The sequence below is a fragment of the Rhinoraja longicauda genome, chromosome 11, assembly GCF_053455715.1.
Source record: "Rhinoraja longicauda isolate Sanriku21f chromosome 11, sRhiLon1.1, whole genome shotgun sequence".
NCBI classification, from domain to species: Eukaryota; Metazoa; Chordata; class Chondrichthyes; order Rajiformes; family Arhynchobatidae; genus Rhinoraja; species Rhinoraja longicauda.
Genome location: NC_135963.1, coordinates 34,638,375 through 34,659,576, shown reverse-complemented (window position 1 = coordinate 34,659,576; position 21,202 = coordinate 34,638,375). Strand labels below are relative to the sequence as shown.

General features: G+C 41.2%; 1 protein-coding gene across 2 annotated transcripts in view; it reads right to left on the bottom strand.

Annotated features, from left to right (window-relative positions):
• The window catches only part of LOC144597791 (SERPINE1 mRNA-binding protein 1-like), a 57,261-nt gene that overhangs the window by 11,891 nt on the left and 24,168 nt on the right, over nucleotides 1–21,202 (bottom strand). The window contains exons 3-7 of one of the 2 annotated variants that reach the window (XM_078407386.1): nucleotides 10,739–10,879; nucleotides 9,617–9,700; nucleotides 9,425–9,499; nucleotides 1,369–1,549; nucleotides 759–800 (exon numbers count right to left, since the gene is read on the bottom strand). In XM_078407386.1, the coding sequence (XP_078263512.1) occupies nucleotides 759–800; nucleotides 1,369–1,549; nucleotides 9,425–9,499; nucleotides 9,617–9,700; nucleotides 10,739–10,879 (523 nt within the window). The remainder of the gene's footprint in view (nucleotides 1–758; nucleotides 801–1,368; nucleotides 1,550–9,424; nucleotides 9,500–9,616; nucleotides 9,701–10,738; nucleotides 10,880–21,202) is intronic. The other variant, XM_078407387.1, reaches the window with a different exon arrangement.

The following is a 21,202-nucleotide window of genomic DNA, read 5'->3' as shown; positions in this document are numbered from 1 at the left end:
TTGATAAAGGTACAAACCTCCTTCCCAGATATCAAGAAGCAGCTAATTACTCAGATGAGGAACCATGATCTTACTCTCCTGGTTATTTTTGTTTGGGGGGGGAGAAACAGTTAGGATTGAAGAATCAAATCAGATCAAATAACATTTTGTAACCTTTTGTAACCTTTACCTAAGCAGCAACAGGGCGTTAAAAAGTTTTCATTCCAGAAAATTCTAAATACAATTAAAAGTCATTTGACCAACAACACTCATGGCTGCAGGTTGCCCAGAATTTAGCCTACTGTGCAGGAACTTTTAAAATGAAATGACCCATTAAATGTGATGCTGATCATCCATTTTTTTTTTTGAATAAGCACTTCTATTATCAGGGTTTAAGCAAGCTTTACCAGATTATAAATGGATTGAATCCTAAAGTCTGCCCATATCTAGTGTTTTCCCTTTGTTGAGACTCCAAACATCCATTATGCTCTCAACATTGATCCCAAAGATTAGTACACCAGAGAATTATATAACAGGTCCAAAACCTCCTGTACAATTATATCATTGAAGAAACGAGAAATTTCTGTTGGCAAAATTTAGAGCAGACAATTTCCATGAGGTCTTAATTAGACTTTAATTCTGCAACAAAAATTATAAACATGCAGTGACATTTGTAACATCACAGCCAAAGTGACATACTAATAAATAAGTTCATGACAAAGCACGAGCTCAAGTATGCAAATACACTAAAAGAAAATTGAAAAATTAGAATGAATTACCGTATATTCCAAAGGACTGACATCTTCATTCTCAAAACGTTTCTAGCAAATAAAAATGCAAAAGAAATCTGAATACACATTGTTGGTAATGACAGAGTTACAAATATGCATGGTCACTAACCACTGAAAAGGAAAAAAAACAATATTCATGGCTAGGCTCAGGAACAATTTCTTCATCTCTGTTATCAGGCTTCTGAACGGTTCTTTTAAAAGCTAGGTCGCGGTTTCGATTCCCCTCAACTACAGTGATTACATTGGACTTTGTCTAACGAAGTGATGCGCTACACTGCTGCAAACCATATTCTCCACTTTGTATCTTCTCCTTTGTTCCATCTATTGTACTAGAGTTTGAACTGATTGTATTGATGTATGATATATCTGTTTGGGATAGCATGCAATATCATGCTTTTCATGGTACCTTAGTACACGTGACACTAATAAACCTAAACCTTATACAATTTATAAAGACGAGAAACAGTTCAGTGACTTTCATAATAGTGAAACTGATATTTTCACAAGTTCTATGAAAAAATATTTACTGCAAAAAAAAACAAGATAATGAAGGTAATATAACAGTTTTGTTCTGCAATCCAAATTGTGCCATGCGTACCTCCTCAGTTTTAGGCTTGCGCAAAACGAAACCCTTTTTCCACTGACTGCTATCACAACCCTCATTGGGTTTGCGAATATTAAACTCAGCTTTTGCCCGTTCTTTATCTTGCATGGCTTTCCATTCGTCGAGAGTCATTTCCTTTGGACCTTCCTCCTTGACTTCTTCTACTTCATTTTCCCTGAGGGCAGGTAAGCATTAATCAGGATAGAACCACAGAAGTCCAATTTTGAGCTGTAATATTTTCTGAACAAGAACCAGATTGCACACTTGCTCATGACAAAATCTTAAAACTTAAACTTTATTCTATTCTATTTGCTTTTCCAACGAGATATTTTAAGCAACCACGGTCGGAGTTCACAAAATTTCAATTATATTTCAGCGAATATCAGAATCACAGAAATAGTTACAACACAGGAAGCTCCCAATCTGCTCATGTCCATGCTGGCACTCTACTACATCAATTCTAATTCCACACCCTTCCTCTCTGTAGTCTTGCAAATATTTATTTATCTGTGCAATATTTACCCAATTCCCTCTTGAAGGCTACAATGAAATCTGCCTCCACCACATTTATAGGCAGTGCATTCCAGATTCTAACCACACTGAAAAATAACACACCATTTTCTTTCATAGCCCACTTAATTCTCATTACATCACATGGAATGACATCAAAAGCTTTCTAGGAATCCATGTACACCACTTCAATTGCAATATCGTCACCAACACCTTAACTCAAAACGTAGTTAAATTGGTTAAATACAATTTATTCTCAAATCCTTGCTGGCTGACATTAAATCATTTTCTACCAGATGAATATTAATTTGGCCCCAAACAATATTCCTAAAACTTTTCCTACTCTTCGATAGCTGCTGCTCATATCTAGAGACGTTTATCTTGGCCAGGCACCTGGTATCAACGACCAATGACATCATGATTTCCTCCTATTATGCTCCCAAAATTCTACAATACAAATGTCACCAAATTGCTCTTCCACCTTTAACACCAGTCACCTGGCCAGGCTCGTTTTCCCAATACAAGGTCCTGTATGATCCCTCCTCGAGTTCAACTATCCACATACTATTTAAGGAAACCTTGGAGACAACCAACAAATTCTGCCCTATCCAATCCTCTTGCCCCGACTAAGTCCCAATCAATATTGGGGAAGATAAAGTCACCCACTAAAACAACCCTGTGGTTCTTGGATCCTTCAGTAATGTCTACATATTCCCCCACTGGCTGTTGGGTGGCCTATAATATAATCCCATGAAGGTAATTCATCATCATCATCATATATATACAGCCGGAAACAGGCCTTTTCGGCCCTCCAAGTCCGTGCCGCCCAGCGATCCCCGTACATTAACACTATCCTACACCCACTAGGGACAATTTTTCCATTTACCCAGCCAATTAACCTACATACCTGTACGTCTTTGGAGTGTGGGAGGAAACCGAAGATCTCGGAGAAAACCCACGCAGGTCAAGGGGAGAACGTACAAACTCCTTACAGTGCAGCACCCGTAGTCAGGATCGAACCTGAGTCTCTGGCGCTGCATTCGCTGTAAAGCAGCAACTCTACCGCTGCGCTACCGTGCCGCCCTTATTTGTACCTTATTTTTTAGTTCAACCCATAATGCCCCAGTAAACATATCCACCAGCATGCCCTGAGTATTTCTGTGCCATTCCCCCCGATTAGTAAAGCAACTCCTCCGCCTCTTTTAACCCCCCCCACCCCTCCAGTCCGAAACATCAAAACCCAGGTACGTTAAGCTGCAGTGTTGTCCCTTGTGTTTTCGTAATGGCTTCGTAATGGAACCTCATAATTCCAAGCATTGATCCAGGCGTTTTTAAGTTCATCAGCTTTACACACAATATTCCTTGCACTGAAGTAAATGCACTTCAGCCCTTTTACACGTAAAGGGGGAAAGGGTAACTACAGAGAGAGTGGGATCCCACCGCAATCAAAGCTGTCATCCCAGTGTGGAACCACATGAGATTGGCAAGGTCCTCAATGAGTATTTCTCCTATGTTTTTACCGTGGACAAAGACAAGAGGACTAAGGAACTAGGGGCAGTCACTGGAAGTGTTTTGAGAGCAGTCAGTATTAGGGTCGAAGAGGTGCGGAAGGTACTGACACGTATGTAGACAAATCCGGACCAATCAGATATATCCGAGAACATTGTGCGAAAGGAAATTGAAGAAGCCCTGACTGAAATTTATGAGTCGCAATTAAATACACGAGGGTGCCGGAAGACTGGAGGGTGGCAAATGTTGTGCCTCCAAGAAGGGCTGCAGGGAAAAGGCTGGGAACTGTAGGTCATTGAGTTTAACATCTGTAGTTGGAAAGTTACTAGAGAGTATTCTGAGGGATGGCATATACATTCATTTAGATGGACAAGGTCTGATTAGCGAGAGTCAGCATGATTTTGTACATGGGAGAACGTGTCTCACAAATCTGATTGAGTGCTTTGAAGATGGTTAATGAGGGCAGAGCAGATTTTCTATACATGGGTTTCAGCAAAGCATGCAATGTGGTTCCACTTGGTAGGCTACTCTGAAAGGTTAGATATCTAATGGGAAACAAGGAGAGATAGCTGAATAGATAGAAAATTAGCTTCAAGGAAGGAAGGAGGATAATGGAAGGTAATGGTGAAAAGTTGCTTCTCAGACTGGAGGCCTGTGACTAGTGGTGTGCCTCAGGGTTCAGTGCTGGGCCCATTACTGTTTGCCATCTACATCAATGATTTGGATGAGAATGTACATGGTAAGATTATTAGCAAGTTTGTAGATGATACAAAAGTGGGTAGTATTGCAGATAGTGAAGATGGATGTCAAAATTTGCAGCAAGATCTTGATCAGTTGGCCATGTGGGCTGAGGAATGGCAGATGGAATTTAAAAAAAAAGAAATGTGAGGTGTTGCATGTTGGATAGTCTAATATGGATGGGTACGACCAACAGTGAATGGTATGGCTCTGCAGACTATTGTAGAGCAGAGGAATCTAGGAGTGCAGGTACAGAGTTCCTTGAAGGTGGCATCTCAGGGTGGTCAAAAAGGTTTTTGGCACATTGGCCTTCATCAGAGTATGGAGTACAGAAGTTGGGAGGTCATGTTGCATTTATACCAGACATTGGCGAGGCTGCATTTAGAATATTGTGTTCAGTTCTGGGCACCAGGTTATAGGAAAGATGTCGTCAAGTTGGAAAGGGTACAGAGAACATTTAATTTAAGGGGATGTTGCCAGGACTTGAGGGTCTGAGCTATGAGGTTGAGCAAGCTGTGATTATTCCTTGGAGCACAGGAAGATGAGGGGTGTTCTTATGGTGGTGTACAAAATCATGAGAGGAATAGATCAGGTAGATGCAGAGTCTCTTGCCCAGGTAGGGGAATCAAGAACCAGAAGACATGGGTTTAGGGCAAGGGGGAAAAGACTAATAGGAATCTGAGGGGTACCTTTTTCACACAAAGGGTGGTGGGTGTATGGAACGAGCTGCCAGAGGAGTTAGTTGTGGCAGGGACAATTGCAACGTTTAAGAAACAATTGGACAGGTACATGGATAGGATAGGTTTAGAGGGATATGGGCCAAACACAGGCAGGTGGGACTAATGTAGATTGGACATGTTGATTGACGTGGGCAAGTTCGGCTGAAGGGCCCGTTTCTACGCTGTATGACTCTAGTCTTTCCCAGTTGGCTCTTTGTCCAATTGAAATCTGGTTTGCATCTAATCAGTCCCATTATCACTTGGCTATTCATCATTTCAGATATATCCCTATATAGCCCATCATATCACTCAATTCCCTGGTGTTAATGCAGTCACATCTAGTTAAAAAATAAAATGGCTTTATGCATATTACAGAAATTAATCCACCTTTCTACCTATATCTACTGACATATTAATTAAAAGAATGCACTCATCCTATATATTTTCCACAACATTCAAACGCATTCTAACTGCCCCCATTCCAGCAAGTACAGATTCTGATTTTGTTCCACTCTCATTCCAATGCTTCAAGCTGCAATACTGGCACCTATCCTTTCCATTCCTGTACTCTTAAAACATACTTAAATAGTAGTATTCAGCTTTCAATTCAAAACTGATCTAAGCAAATACTGCACATATATTCTTGCGGCAAGGAATTACATTTTGCACATCAGGTTCACCAATTTCATTCAATGCAGCAATCTTCCTTATTTTCACGTGCTCTATCTGAACTGCTTTTTTGCCCATCTTTCCGACAGGGCAGGAAATTTCCAATTTCATCCAGTTGCACTAATAAACAATTTGGGGTTAAGTTTTATTAAAGTCGCAATTTTTAGGAACTTTTCTTGTACATTCACAGATTGCATCATAATATAGAATATGCATGACAAAGAAGTGAATTGTAGAAAAATTAAATACTCATGCACTTCATATTGAGTTTAAGATTGTGTAGGAATACACTCCGGATTAGTTACAAGGACTAGATTTTGACTATTGAAATTTTCACACATCCCTGATATCACTGCAGAACAAACATATTTTCCTATAAGACGCCATAGAATAGTAGCAAAATATTTCAAGGTTCTTCACATGATCACTCAATCACACAAGATGTTTGTAGCAGATACCTAAAGGTTCAACAAAGTCAAGTATGCAAAGAGAAGAAGAAGAGCAACAATGTGAATTGGTAGGTGGAGCACGGAGCGGAGGTTGTGGATTGTAAGACCAGGACCTGAAGGCGCAACATAAGTGGAGGAACAATTAAATTTCCGGATTATCAGAAGACCAGAATACAAGGAGTGGAATTCTTGCAAAGGTTATAGGACTATTGCTAACAGAAAACTAAAAAAGGAAGCAAGACCATGAACGTTTAGGCAAATAATTTTAGGATAAACATTTAAAAAACTGCTGGTTAAATCAAGGGTAGATACAAAAAGCTGGAGTAACTCAGTGGGTCAGGCAGCATCTCTGGGGAGAAGGAATGGGTGACAAGAATGAATGCACTGGGATGGTCGAGCCTAAAGATAACAAAGATATGGATAATGGTTTAAGCATAGGCCAAAACAAAATGAACAACATGGTAGTGGAGAAAGGTGGTTTCAGTGCTGTCGTTCAAAACCCATTTCAGGATCCAATGGTATCACATTATGGCAAATAGACCTGGAACATCTAACTATCCTACGCCGATCATTCTACCTACCCCGGGAGTTCAGCTCGGTGATCATCACAGCCGTCTATATCCCACCGCATGCGGACACCGACGTGGCACTGTCGACCCTACACGATGTGTTGTGTCAACACCAAAACAAGAACCCTGATGCGGCTGTGCTGGTGGCTGGAGACTTCAATAGGGGAAATCTCAAAAAGGTCATGCCCAACTTCTACCAACACATCACGTGTGTCACCAGGGGGGAAAGAACTTTGGACCACTGCTACACGCCGTTCAGGAAAGGCTACAAGGCCGTTTCTCTCCCTCCTTTTGGGAAATCTGACCACGCTGCCATTTTCCTGCTGCCAGAGTATAAACAACGGATAGTACGGGAAGCGACAGTGACGAGGGACGTAAAGCGGTGGGCTGACCATTCAGAGGCCATGCTGCAGGATGCACTGAGCGAAGTCGACTGGAACATGTTCCAAGAAAGTTCCAGAGACATAAATGAGTTTGCGGAAGCGGTTACGGACTTCATTGCCACTATAGCCGATACCATCATCCCCACGGTAAGGGTCAGTATCTTCCCTAACCAAAAACCCTGGGTGGACAGGTCTATTCGCGTGGCCTTGAATGCTCGCACCGCTGCTTACAACTCCGGCCTGGCATCCGGCAACATGGACGACTACAAGGGAGAGTCCTACCGACTGCGAAGGGCAGTGAAGGATGCAAAAAAGAGGTACCGGGACAAGATGGAGTCACAGATGGAGCAGCAGGACACCAGGCGCCTTTGGCAGGGGCTACGGACTATAACTAGCTACAGGTCCAGCACCCCCTCAACCGGAAGTGCCGGCTCCTCCTTAGCTGATGACCTGAACTCTTTTTACGCACGGTTTGAGACGGGTAACACCACCAGCTCGCCGTCTAAAAACAGCACCGAAGGGGCGCTGGCTAGCGAGGCTGGAGGGGGATCCACCGCCGGGGATGTGCACACGTTCTCGGTGTCCGAGCATGAGGTGAGGTGGGCTCTGACGCGTGTGAACACGAGGAAAGCTGGAGGCCCAGATGGTATATCTGGGCGAGTACTAAAGTCTTGTGCTACTCAGCTTGCTCCAGTGCTCACCACAATATTCAACCTCTCCTTGGCAAAGTCCGTGGTCCCTGCATGCTTCAAAAGATCCATCATTGTACCGGTGCCAAAGAATGCCTCTCCAGCGTGTTTAAATGACTACCGACCGGTGGCCCTCACCTCGGTTGTCATGAAATGCTTGGAGAGGCTAGTCAAGAAGCACATCTGCGCCCTCCTTCCTCGCAACATGGACCCACTACAGTTCGCATACCGTCCGAACAGGTCCACGGATGATGCGGTCTCCCAGGTTCTACACACCGCTCTCTCTCATCTGGACAGCCAGGGGGGCTATGTGAGGATGCTGTTCATTGACTTTAGTTCAGCATTCAACACAATAGTCCCCAGCAGACTGGTTGAAAAGCTGCTGGAACTGGGGCTTAGCACCCCTCTGTGTGCCTGGGTCCTGGACTTTCTCACTGCCAGGCCCCAAGTGGTCAGGATGGGGGAACACACATCTAGCTCCCTCACCCTGAACATAGGATCCCCCCAGGGCTGCGTCCTTAGCCCCCTACTGTACTCCCTGTACACACATGACTGTAGGGCCAGGTTCAGCTCAAACTCCATCATCAAGTTTGCTGATGACACTGTGGTGGTGGGCCGGATCTCCAACAACGATGAGAAGGCCTACCGGGAGGAGGTGGCTGATCTGGCACTCTGGTGTCAGGACAATAGCCTCCTCTTGAATGTCACTAAAACAAAGGAGCTGATTGTGGACTTCAGAAGGGCTAAACATCCAAGGACGTACACGCCACTGGAGATAAATGGGTCTATTGTGGATAGGGTGAGCAGTTTCAAATACTTGGGAGTCCGCATCGCAGAGGATCTAACGTGGGCAACGCACATTGCCGCACTGGTGGGTAAGGCTAAGCAGCGCCTTTACCACCTTAGACAACTGAGGAAATTCAGAGTGTCGCTGAGGATCCTTCATTGCTTCTACTCTGGGGCTGTAGAGAGCATCCTGTCCGGCAACATTACAGTCTGGTTTGGGAACAGCTCTGCCCAGGACAGGATGGCCCTGCAGAGAGTAGTGCGTTCGGCAGAACGCACCATGGGAACTACACTCGTCCCCCTGCAGGACCTATACATCAGGAGGTGCAGATCCAGAGCAAGCAAGATCATGAGGGACCTCTGCCACCCCAGTAACGGACTGTTCCAGATGCTACGGTCAGGCAAACGCCTCCGCTGTCACGCTGTGAAAACGGAGAGGATGAGACGGAGCTTCTTCCCACAGGCCATCAGGACTGTCAACTTTGATAACCCCAGAGACTAAATTTTTGTCGACACTTTTTGTGCTATGTTTAGTAACTTATTAACTTTATTTATATGCATGTAACTGTAATTCTTTTTGTGCACAACCCGCAGGCATTGCCACTTTCATTTCACTGCACATCGAGTATGTGTATGTGACAAATAAATTTGACTTGACTTGACTTGAGTTAACTGTCAAATGATGAATCTGATGTGGACATTTCAGACCAAACTTTCAGTCTTCTTGACAATTATTAAAGGTAAATTTTAGCTTATTCAATATTAGATGTCAAACAAAGGGTGGTGGATGTATGGATAAGCTGCCAGAGGCAGTTGAGACAGGTACTATCGCAATATTTAAGAAACAATATTTAGACAGGTACAAGAATACGATAGGTTTAGAGGGATATATGCCAAACGCAGGCAGTTGGGACTAGTGTAGATGGGGCACGTTGGTCGGTGTGGTCATGGGGCCAAAGGTCCTGTTTCCACGCTGTACGACTATGACTCTATAAATGGATTAATTAAAAATATTTTCTTAAAACTTACTTGTTCTCAGAATCAACTACTTGTTGCTCATCTCCCTCAGGTGCCTCTTCAGTAACAGCAGATTGATCAAGTTCGCTGCCATGATTGGAGAAGGTAGCATAAAAGATAAATTTAGTCAGGCAGTCTTCAGAACAAGGAAAGTGAAAGTACATGCTGTTAAATTAAAAATAAATCAAGTTTTTAAATACTAACCCAAGTTCATCCTTCACAGTTCCCCAGTTATGCGATCCACTGCCACCTCGTTTGTCCTCTGGTTTCAGACTACTGGAAGAGAAACTATTCTCTCTATATTTCTGCTGTATATACACAATTAATCAGTTTTTAAAAACTCATAATAACATCACTAAGTTGAGGGCATCCCCGGGTTATGAATGAAACTTATGGAAATCAAATTTTACACAAATTTTCCTATACATCTTTCAAGCTAGTATAATAATGTTTCATGGTATTCATCAATGACTGAATGCAGTAAGGGGTGGCACAGTGGTAGAATTTTGCGGCCTTGTTGCGCCTTACCCAGTTTTGCCACCAGAGACCCGGATTTAATCCTGACTATGGGTGCTGTCTGTACATTGTACGTTCGTTCTCCCTGTGACCGCCTGGGTTTTCTCCGGTCACTCCAAAGACATGATGGTTACATTTGAAAACGTTCCAAAGATGTGTAGGTTTTGTAAGTTAATTGGCTTTTGTAAATTAGTTCTATGCTGCACACTAAGGACAGCGTATGGATGATTACTGCTCAGCGTGGACTCAGTGGGACAAAGGGCCTGTTCCACGTTCAACTCTAAACTGAACTGTATATATTCCGTTAGTTTAATTGTGGGTAGTTTTCGGGTGATTACTTAATGAAACGAAAGAATTATAGCAGGTGTATTTAGTGCAGTATATGGGTAGCTAAAGTAAACCGATATTTCAGACTTGCAGAGAAATAGTCTTAGGAACCGTGCTTCGGAATAGAACATGTGCGTAACCCAGGGACTGCCTGTACAGGTACCCATTATACTATCATGCAATTCTTGGCACCAACAGTAAACAGAAGTCCATTTCTTAATGAGAAAGATTTCATTTTACTTTAAGCTAACATTTTTAGCAGTACTTCCAGGTCAATATAACAAAATAAAAAACCTTAGAACCTTACAAGTTTTTTTACATTAAAGGACATTTGGACAGGTACATGGATAGGAAACGTTTAGGCCAAACGCAGGCAGGCGGGACTAGTGTTGATGGGGCATCTTGGTTAGCATGGTCAAGTTGGGCTGAAGGGCCCGTTTTCATGTTGTATGACTATGCTTACTTAAGTTAATATTAACTTACGATCGGTCACTTCCACTGTGCCTGTCAAATTCACGTTTTCCACGGGAGTCAAAACCATCACCTCTTCCCAAACCACGTCCACGTCCACGCCCTCTTCCACCTCCACGTCCTCGCAGGGGTCTTTCACGATCTAGCGGCCGACTACATTAGGAATTAATTTGACATTATTATTATCTGAAGTATTATGCCAATAAATACACACCACATTAATGCTGACCATCATACATACATCAGACGTGTTGATGTTAATGTCTGAATGAATTTGCTCCACAAAGAAACTGTTAAATAAGTACTAGTAATTTCCAAAATATCATAGGCTACTAAACATGTTACTTAATCATGTAATTTCCCTAGATAAAGGTTTGGGGTACTCAGAGTAAATAAAGTTACAATGTTTAAGTGCTAATCTGCCTTTAATATAAAAGTTGATTGAAATATTCCAACATCCATTAGGTGATCTGTAATTGAGCCTTCTCTGAAATAAGATCTTGACACCTGACATCCATCTCAAAAACTGACAAGTAAATGGTGCATACCCAAGCCAGAAGCATGGCCAATCAGTACAACAGCAAAAAGATGAGGATGCAAAACATTGGTCACAAGATCAGCCATCTCATTGCAGCCCTTTGGTACCAATTGCCATTTTGTGTTTCCTGATCACAAGCAGTTTGTTCTCACTCTAGATATCTGTTTCTTCCATCAGTTACATCCCACATCAGTGCCTTCAGGACTCTGCCTCTTCATTGAACAGGGGGAGCCTACCAGTCTCTCCACCAGCTACCTTCATCTGGCTGAGATTTCTCACACCAAACAACTGCTTTAACTCCATTCACTCCCTTTGAATCAAAGGTGTACCAATGGGAACACTAAGATCCCAAGCTATGCCACCTTGTTGTATATAGATAGTCTTTTTCACCCCATACCCATTACATTGATGATTTATTGGTACTGTTTCCTGCTCTCACATAAAACTCTAATTTCATCACTTCTGCTGACAATTTCCATTTTCTTCTTATTTTCACATAGTCCACCTGACTTTTCCCTTCTTTAACATTTTTGTCTCCATTTCAGCACACAGGTTAATGTCCATTAAAGAATCATAGAACCCCCCCCCCCCAAGGTCACAGGGAGAACAAACTCTGTACAGACAGCTCCCATAGTCAGGCTTGAACTTGGGTCTCGGGCGCTGTAAAACAGCACCTCTACTGTTACGCCACCCAATTATCTTGCCCTCACAATTGTGTTTCCCCAAAAAAAACTTAGCTTTTCCTCGATTGTAGCTGTTACCCAATTTAGATTCCTTCCCTTACTTCTCAACGATGTAAACTTTATTTCCTGCACTTTTACTTTTACTCTTCCCTCCAGTGTAAGGTCCCCCACAAACTACCAGTCTTCATGCGAACAGATTATCCATACTTTCCATATCTTAAATATAATGCATCATTTGACAAACATTTTTATCCCTTTTAGCATTCTTAAAGTGATAGCTCCTCCACAACTCTCCAGCTCTATCAACAACATGTCAATTCAATGCAAGAAATGCAACACTTGCCCTTTTTTCTCTTCCTTCCTGTTCACCCAAGCTCCCATACACTTCTTCCAAATACAGTGGCAATATACCTAGAAAACGACTAATTTAAGAAACCCCATTCATGCTTGGGATAGTCTCCTCTACAATGGAGGCCAAATGCAAATTTGGTGACAAGTTTGCAGTAAGTCTCCATTCAGTTCACATGGGCATCCCCAAACATCCAGTTGCTTGCCACCCTAATTCTCTATCCCATTTTCATTTTGATTTGGCTCTGGCCTCCTGCCATGTTCTAAAGCCCGAAGTATGGCGAAAGAATAGCTTATTTGCTTGCAACTAAGCACCTAAATCCTCAAGATCAACATGGAATTAAAAAATTTCAGATAACCACCCTTGTGTAAAAACTCACCAACCCTGAGGAAACATCATCAACCTGTAATATTAACTAATTTTCTCTCTTCAGTTGCTGCCAAACCCAAATATTCCCATCATTGTTTTATTACTGATTTCCAGCAACTATAATAACTCTCAATTTCAGTGTCTCCCCCTTCACACTTAGTCAAATTGAACTCCATCTGCCATTTCTGTGCCGATCCACTGGTCACAGACTGCCAGCCAGAACACCATTCCGCCACGACCCCCTGTCTACGAGTAAGAGAGTTGTGAATCCAAATGACCAATTCACCATGGATTCCATTCATCTTAATCTTAAACTCTTCTACCACAAGGAACTTTATTATATGCCTCATTCAAATCCATGCAGACAGCATCCACTGCTCTACCCTCAATCAAGTTCATAAGACATGACCGGCCATAGGCAAAGCCATGCTGATTGTCTCTAATTAGCCTGTTCTCTGCCAAATTCAAGTAAATCCTATCTCGAAGATTCCTCGCCAATAGTTTCCCTATTGCTGATATGGTGCTGTATAGCTAAAAAATTCCTGGACCTTATCTAGTTTCCCTTTTTGTACAAATAAACAACATTGACTATATCTAGTCCTCTGGGACCTTACCTGTGGCTGGAAAAGATACAAAAATTCTCCTCTGGGCCCCTTAAATCTCCTCTCCTGCATCTCTTAATTGCCTGGGATACATTTCATCAGGTCCTGTAGATTTATCTACATTAATACACTTCAAGAAACCGAACACCACCTCCTTCTCGATCTCAAACTACCCGAGCATAATAGTATCCCCCACACAAATGTCACCACCATCCTTCAGATTGCATCTCCCCCTGTCAATTAATCTGTGATTATAGGACTTCACCACTTGTGCCATTTACTCTCTCTTGGTCTCCATCCAATTACAGAAATTCCCTAAGAACACCCAACCTTTCTCAACAGTTGAAAATATGCACTATATTTTTTAATTTTCCCACTTCAGATGCAAGATCACAGGCCAAAACTCTCTCTCTCGACAGACACTGCCTGAGCTGATGAGCATTTTCAATGTTGTTTCATATTTCCTGCATCTACAGCTTGCTTTTTGACGAGATCTTCCTCCATTCTCACATCTCCTCCCTTGGATAAAACCAAGGCTTCTGCCATAGCTCAGCATGCGTGTTCAGTAGCCTCTGTCAAAGTGCTGCCATTGCTGCATTCAAAGAATGGAAAGCAAGGTTTACATCCACCTCAGTGCCCATTTATAAAATGTTCAGATTTAGGACCAGTTGTAAAACAAAATTACACTCAAAATATTCCAATGTATTGTACAAAGCTATTATTAAAAATACTAAAAATAATCTAGATTAAAAATATTTACCATTACTAACGTTAATAGCTAATATCTCTCATTCAGCTGTGCTCATGCCAATTTAAATCTGGCACAGGCTCAAAGAGCGCTTGTGAGCCTTCACTGTGCTACTAGAATACGCAAGCAGTCTACAAAGGGAGAACAAGTCAGGGGATTGCCAAAACCCACCAGGTGGAAGATGCCACTACTGGCTCAGGCAGATATCAGCAGTGAAAAATCAAGATTTAAGCAGGATTAAGTTCCAGCATTAGCATTGGTGCCAGGGTTGAAGATCTTTTCCATTTTTGAAAGGCAATGTAATATCAAGTAGCTATATGGCTTACACTTACATCTTTTTATAATGCTCATGACAAAAAAAGAATGTCAACCAGTTAACTTTAGCAAATTAGGCACAAAATGCTGGAATAACTTAGGGGTCAGACAGCATCCCTTGAGATAATGGATAGGTGATGTTTTGGGTCGGGACCGTTATTCAGACTGAAGAGTCCCAACCCGAAATGTCACCCAAGTCTGAAGAAGGGCCCTAACCCAAAAATTAACCAATCCAATTTCTCCAGAGATGCTGTCCAACCCACTGGGTTACTCTAGCATTTTGTGTCTATCTTTGGTATAAACCAGCACCTGCAGTTCCTTGTTATAACATACTAGCAAATTAGGGTTCAGAGAAATTCAGGGTGCTTTCATCTATGTGACAAAATCCACTTGTGCAGGTAAACAGGAAGCATATTTAAAGTACTAATCTGATATCAAGATATAATGTATCAAGCCCCTCAAATAAAGTATTGAGGGGGCATTGTTTTATTATAGGAGACAGAACAGTACAGGACAAGAACAGGCCCATCAGCTCACAATGTCTGTGTCGAACATGTCTGTGTCGAACATGATGCCAAGACCATCACGTAACCCATGCCCCTGCATATCCACAGAGAAAGCTGCTGTTAAAGCAGGCTGGTCTCATTTGGACACGGTTTCAAAGCAATATCAAATCCACACAATTTAATTGGATAGCAGTTCTCTTGGATAGCTTTGCTTCTTCAAATCTTATAAATGGGAAAATAAAAAGTGAAAAGTAAGCCATTTAGTTTCCCCAAAACTTTCAAAGGAATAGGCAAAAATATACTGCTACACAAACAAATTTGAAAAAGGGTTTGATGAGGATGGCAACATCTCAATAAAGTTTGCAAATGCAAGATTACACCAGTTCAGATTAACTGCTCACCACTATGTCTCAAGAGTAATTGGGGATGGACAATAAATGCTGCCTTTGTCAGCAATACCTAGATCATGAAAAAATAATAATCAAGTGGCCACCTGTGCTGAATGAATTCTCAGATTCCATCTCTTAAATCTATTTAAGTGGTAAGTTGCTTTAACTGAGAGAAGTTTTAAGTACAGGTACATGGATATTTTAATGCAATTTATAGGGCTTTGACCAATCCACACCTTTGTTTATACAAGGATATATTTACCAGAGAGGAATGGCAGGAACCAAACTGGATTGACTTGTCCTCAATTCATTGAATGAATAAATGGGGACCCGATTGAAACATTCAAAATTCTACCAAGGCTACGTAGACTGGAGTAAAACAGTGATGCGGTAACACAGTGGGTCAGGCAGCATCTGTAAATGGAGTCAAAATGCTTCTTCAGGCTGAATGTAGTGAGGGGAGAACTACAATTCCTTTACTGCAATCAGTCTAAAGGGTCTCGACCCAAAAAAGTGATCCATTCCATTCATTAAGACACAAAATGCTGGAGTAACTCAGCGGGACAGGCAACATCTCTGGAGAGAAGGAATGGGTGACATTTCGTGTTGAGAACCTTCTTCAGACTGAAAGTCATGGGAATGGGAAACGAGAGAGATAGACGATGATGTAGTAAAACAAATGAATGAAAGATATGCAAAAAAGTAACAATGATAAAGGAAACCAGGCCATTGTTGGCTGTTTGCTAGGTGAGAACAAAAAGCTGGAGTGACTTGGGTGGGGGAGGGATGGAGAAAGGGAATGCAGGGGTTACTTTAAGTTAGAGAAGTCAATATTCATACTCCTGGGTTGCAAGCTGCCCAGGCAAAATATGAGATGCTGTTCCTCCAATTTGTGTTTAGCCTCACTCTGATAATTCCATTCTATTCACAGATACTGCTGGATAAACATGTGGAATTCTTTAACAAAAGTGATGATGGAGACAGAGATGGGGCATACATTTAAAGGAGATAAATAGGTTTCTGGATACAAAGGGCATCAAGGCATGTGGGAAGATGATAGGAATCTGGCTTTGAGGTAAAGGACTGACCATAGTTATACTACATTGTGGAGTTGGTTTGAGGGCCAACTGGCTTATTATTGGTTCCCAACCTGGTGATGCTGCATTACAAGAATACACATACTCGAAACAGGAATAAAAACAAAAAACAAAAATAGGCTGCAGAGTATACAGATCACTTATATAAGTTGGCGGATAAATGACAGACGATGTTTAATCCAAGCAACTGTGAAGTGTTTGGGGGGTCAAATTCAAGGAAAAAATATAAAGGGGGTATTAGCCACAATCAGAAGTTGAGCAGACTCGGATTGTTTTCTCTGAAACACCGGAGATTGCAGGACGATCTGATAGAAGAATATAAATTGATGACAGGCCATGACAGAATAGACAGCCAGAACTTTTTTTCTCTAGGAAAAATCTAATACTAGAGGGCAAAGCTTTAAGATGGGCAGGGCAAAGTTTAAAGGAGGTGTGTGGAGCAAGTTTTTATTTTACACAATGTACATGGTACGCACTGCTGAGGCTGATGGATAAGCATATGGATATATTTGGCACAGACATTGTGGGCAGAAGAGTCTGTTCTTGAGTTTATCTGTTCTATGTTGTATGCAAGTATTCCGAAGACATATCAAACCAACTATATAACCACAAAGTCCTCCCTCATTGAGTTGGGAGTGGTGGTAGAGAATTAAAACACAAGGGGCAGTGATTTGAAGAATGATCCTATCTTCAACAATATCAAAGCACAGGATGTAAACAAAACCATTTCAGCTGGAAATATCAACGGGATGATCTAACTTTGCATCCTTGAAATCCTCATTGAGACAATTCACATGACTTCAAGAAACAGCTGAGAGCACTGAATGCAGCAAAAACTACAGGAGATCATTGGGGCAGGTACTATAACAACATTTATAAAAGGATGGTTTAGATGGATATAGGCCAAATGCAGGCAAGTGGGACAAGTGGGACAAGTGTCAAATGGGGCATCTTGATCAGCATGGGCAAGTTGGGTCAAAGGGCCCATTTCAATGCTGTACGACTATGACCAGAAAATACTCTGGATTATAGCATTGAAATGCTCCAAAATTAGTTCTTCCATTATACAAGCTGTTCCCAGTTACAACACAAGCATCCATTCAACAATGCAACAACTTTGGCTGATAGGTCCTGATCACTTTGAGTTTACATTTCACTGGGACCATTCAATTCCAGTGCTCAAGACCTTTGTATGTACATGGACCCATTACATGATGGGAGTGATTGCTTGAGCATCGTTTCAAGCGACAAAACTGCTGTCAATCAGCACCAAGAGGAAGACACACAAATGGTTGGAGTCATACCTAACACAAAGATGATTGTAGTTGGAAATCACACAACCATGCAGGAATTCCCAAGAGCAGTGTTCTCTGGCCAAACATTTCTGTCTGTTCCAAATGACCAACTATCATACACTCATAATTGCACAAAGTTCATCCCAGTCAGCTCACAAAATAAAGCAGTCCACACCTACATGCAGTAAGTAACACAGTCAACATTTAGGCATGGTCTGATAAGTGGCTAGTAACATTAATGCAGTGCTACCTATCTACCTTCAACATGGTATTAGCATTGCCAAATCCCTCGGCAATTCCTGGGAGTCACACTGACCAAAAAAATCAACTTGACCAGCCAGAATTTGTGGATACAAAAAATGTTAAGTGACTGACATTCCCGAATAACATTCCAATTCCACCAGATACATGACAGGATAGAATACTCCCCATTTAAGTGCACATGTACAGCTCCAACAACCAAATGCTCAAGATCAAAAGAATATAGTAGCCTGCTTCACAGCTTCCCCATCCTATTTGTGGAAGAAAATAAATATCCTTCCTCACTTAATTTTGATTGGAATTGAACAAGGTAATGAAAGGGTGCTTGGATGCGACAATTGGCATCTCTTGTTGGCCAGGTGCAGAAGAGGTTTGTCGGAATTGGCAAAGTAAGAATAGACATATTACCTCTTGTCTGGGAATGTGTTGAAGGGTGGATGGTAAATGTAAACATGAAATAGTAGAGGAGATAAGGAAGCTTGTTTTTCCTTTGTGAGAGGTTACAGTAGACCACCCGCACCCCTTACCGCTCGTAGCATAGAAATGTTACTGTAAATGGGGGGCTTATGATTGGCTCGGAGAGGGTGGCGCGGTCCGCCTAAAAGGCGAGATAGAATAATGTCAAGATGCCCTTGTATTGTGTTTGACTTGTATTAACTATCTGTTGTTGAATTAGATTGACATAAACAAAAGAATGTTATGACTAATGAAATAATTGGTACCCCTGTAGTTGATAGAATATTTTCGTAGATTTGGATCTAACAAAAAACAAAGGTTGTTTACTGCAAAGTATAACTGTTGGCTAATTCTGCTGTGAAGTCATCTCTCCATGATATCATGTAATAAAGTCTCGAAGCAAACCTGCAAAAAGTCTCCGCTTTTCATTTTCCTTTAATTTCCCTCTAAATTAATTTCTTCCACACTATTCCCAAAATATTCAATCCCCCACCCTATTTCCAAAATATTCAATCTCTCCACCAGGAAGGCTGCAGTATGTGCACTGTTCACAGAATGCACTTTTGTTGCGTGGTTGCTACATAATTACACTTCCCAAAAACCACATCTACAAATAAGGACAAGAGCTTGAAATACAAGGAACAATAACTTCCCCACGTTCCCTTCAAGTCACACACAATCCATCCTTAGAAATAGCATGTTCTTCCATTGCTGACCCAAATCCCAGAATTCTGGACCTAAATCTTTGTATTTCTTACTCAACAGTACCGCTGGAGCATCTTGACCAGAAAGGTTGCAGCAGATCATATAAAAAGCCCAAAACAAGGATGGCTTTGCCAAAGAGAAACAATAATGCAACAATACACACTCGAGAATGTCTTTGCCCTACAAAACAGTTGATGCTTAAATTAAGGCAAATTGCATTATGATACATTTATCCCTGGATTAAAAAAAAATTCTAATCTCTGCCTTGAATGGCTCATCATTTAATATAGAGATTCCCTGATTCTAAACATGCCTGCCAAGTAAAATGTTAAGTCCATATCTACTGCCTCAGGCCTCTTAAGAATTCTGTATGTTTCAGTGAACAAACTGGGATATATTATACTCAATTCCCTGACGCAGTTTGTTGAAACACCAGCTCAAATTCCCCTGGCACCTCACTCTCCAGTTTCCCAATATAGGTCCTCTAAGCTTACAGTGTTTACATAGGAGCCAGTGCATGGGAAAATGACAGCATGGATATGCCGGCTGCTGCGGGGCTGCAGGTATCTTCTGTCATGTGGGAACTTAGCTCACAGCCGCATTTCCAACTTGCGAATTGTTCGGGTTACGAACAGTTCTCAGAAACTGAACTTTGCCACAACCTAGGGAGGACATTTATGAAAAACACTGTTTTACTTCTTCTATTTTCCTCTGTGAACCAACTGTCAATCCATCCTAATATCATCAATTTTGTTTAGTAAAATGATTTCAATAACAGACCGTACAAGAAAATTCAAAAGACATCAAATCAACATTTGGCCCTTATTTAATCTTAATTTAAACCTGATAAAACACTAAACCGGTCAAAAATGACATTTCATAAACCCATTTCAACTCTGCTCAATCCTGTTATTTCTCGGTTCAATTGAAGAGTGGGGAAAACAGAGAGGCTTTGAAAAAATATTTATATTTTTAATATATTTTTTCAGTTAAGGTACTAAAAGGTATCTCAACAAAGTAGGAGGCAAAATAGAATAACTTTACACAACTTTTACTGGAGGATAATACTGTAAACTAATAAAAACCTTGTGGAGCTGCGTTGTTATTTAAAAGAACTGACTGCAGAGATAGTAGATGCGTTAGCTTTCATATTCTAATATTCGCTAGACTCCAAGAAAAGATTTGAAAGCCAATAACAATGTCTTTTTTCAAGAAAGTAGTGAGTGGAATAAAAACAATCCATAGTTCCAAATAATCCAATATCTGTCATTGGGAAAATGATCACTTATAAAGGAAGGTAATACATAGAGATATGGAACCCATGAAAGTAAATAGGATGGTGGAGCAGGCTTGAGGAGCCATTTGACCTACTGTTTATATTTACAAGCCAGATGCTTTGTCAGCCACAATCAAATTCAATAGGTTTTTTTCCCAAGGTTGCTGATTACTAGTTACTTAAGCCACATACAAGCCTTTAGTAAAGAAGCATATCTGAAAGACATGCTTACAGGATAGGTTTTGAGGGATATTGGCCAGATGTGGATAAATTGGGCCAACATATGTTGGTTGTATGTTGGTTGGCATGGACGTGGGCCAAAGGCCCCGTTTCTGTGCCATGTGACTATGGCTGTTTGTTCTGAAGCAGGTCTGAAACAAATGATTCTGCCATGGACAATAATTTGTCTACCACCAAGTCTTCAAAAATATTCAGTTAAAAGTCTCAATTTCTGATTGTTTTTTCACTATAGTATAGTTCAAACTTATGAAAATAACCTATTCACACCCTCCTGAAATATGAAATATGAATAACCTTGCATGGAAATCTGAAGTGAAATTATGCAAGATGATCTTCTACCAGGACTAATGTCTTCTGCCTGTTTCAATGAACAAATTCCCAATTGTTTTTTTGGACATAATATTGAAAATAACCACAAACACTTTAGTCCCCAGCAGATAGTTAGTAAAATATTTTTTAAATGAATCTGTCTACAGAATAATGAGAAATTGTATTTTTAAACAAGAGTGTCAACCTCAATCAGTTCAGATTATGACCAAAGAAATTATATTTTCAGGATTTTTTTTTTTAATGAATCAGAAGTATAATGGCTATTAATAGGCGAGTCCAGAGCCAGTTCCTCTGGAATATCATAATTTTACTGTATT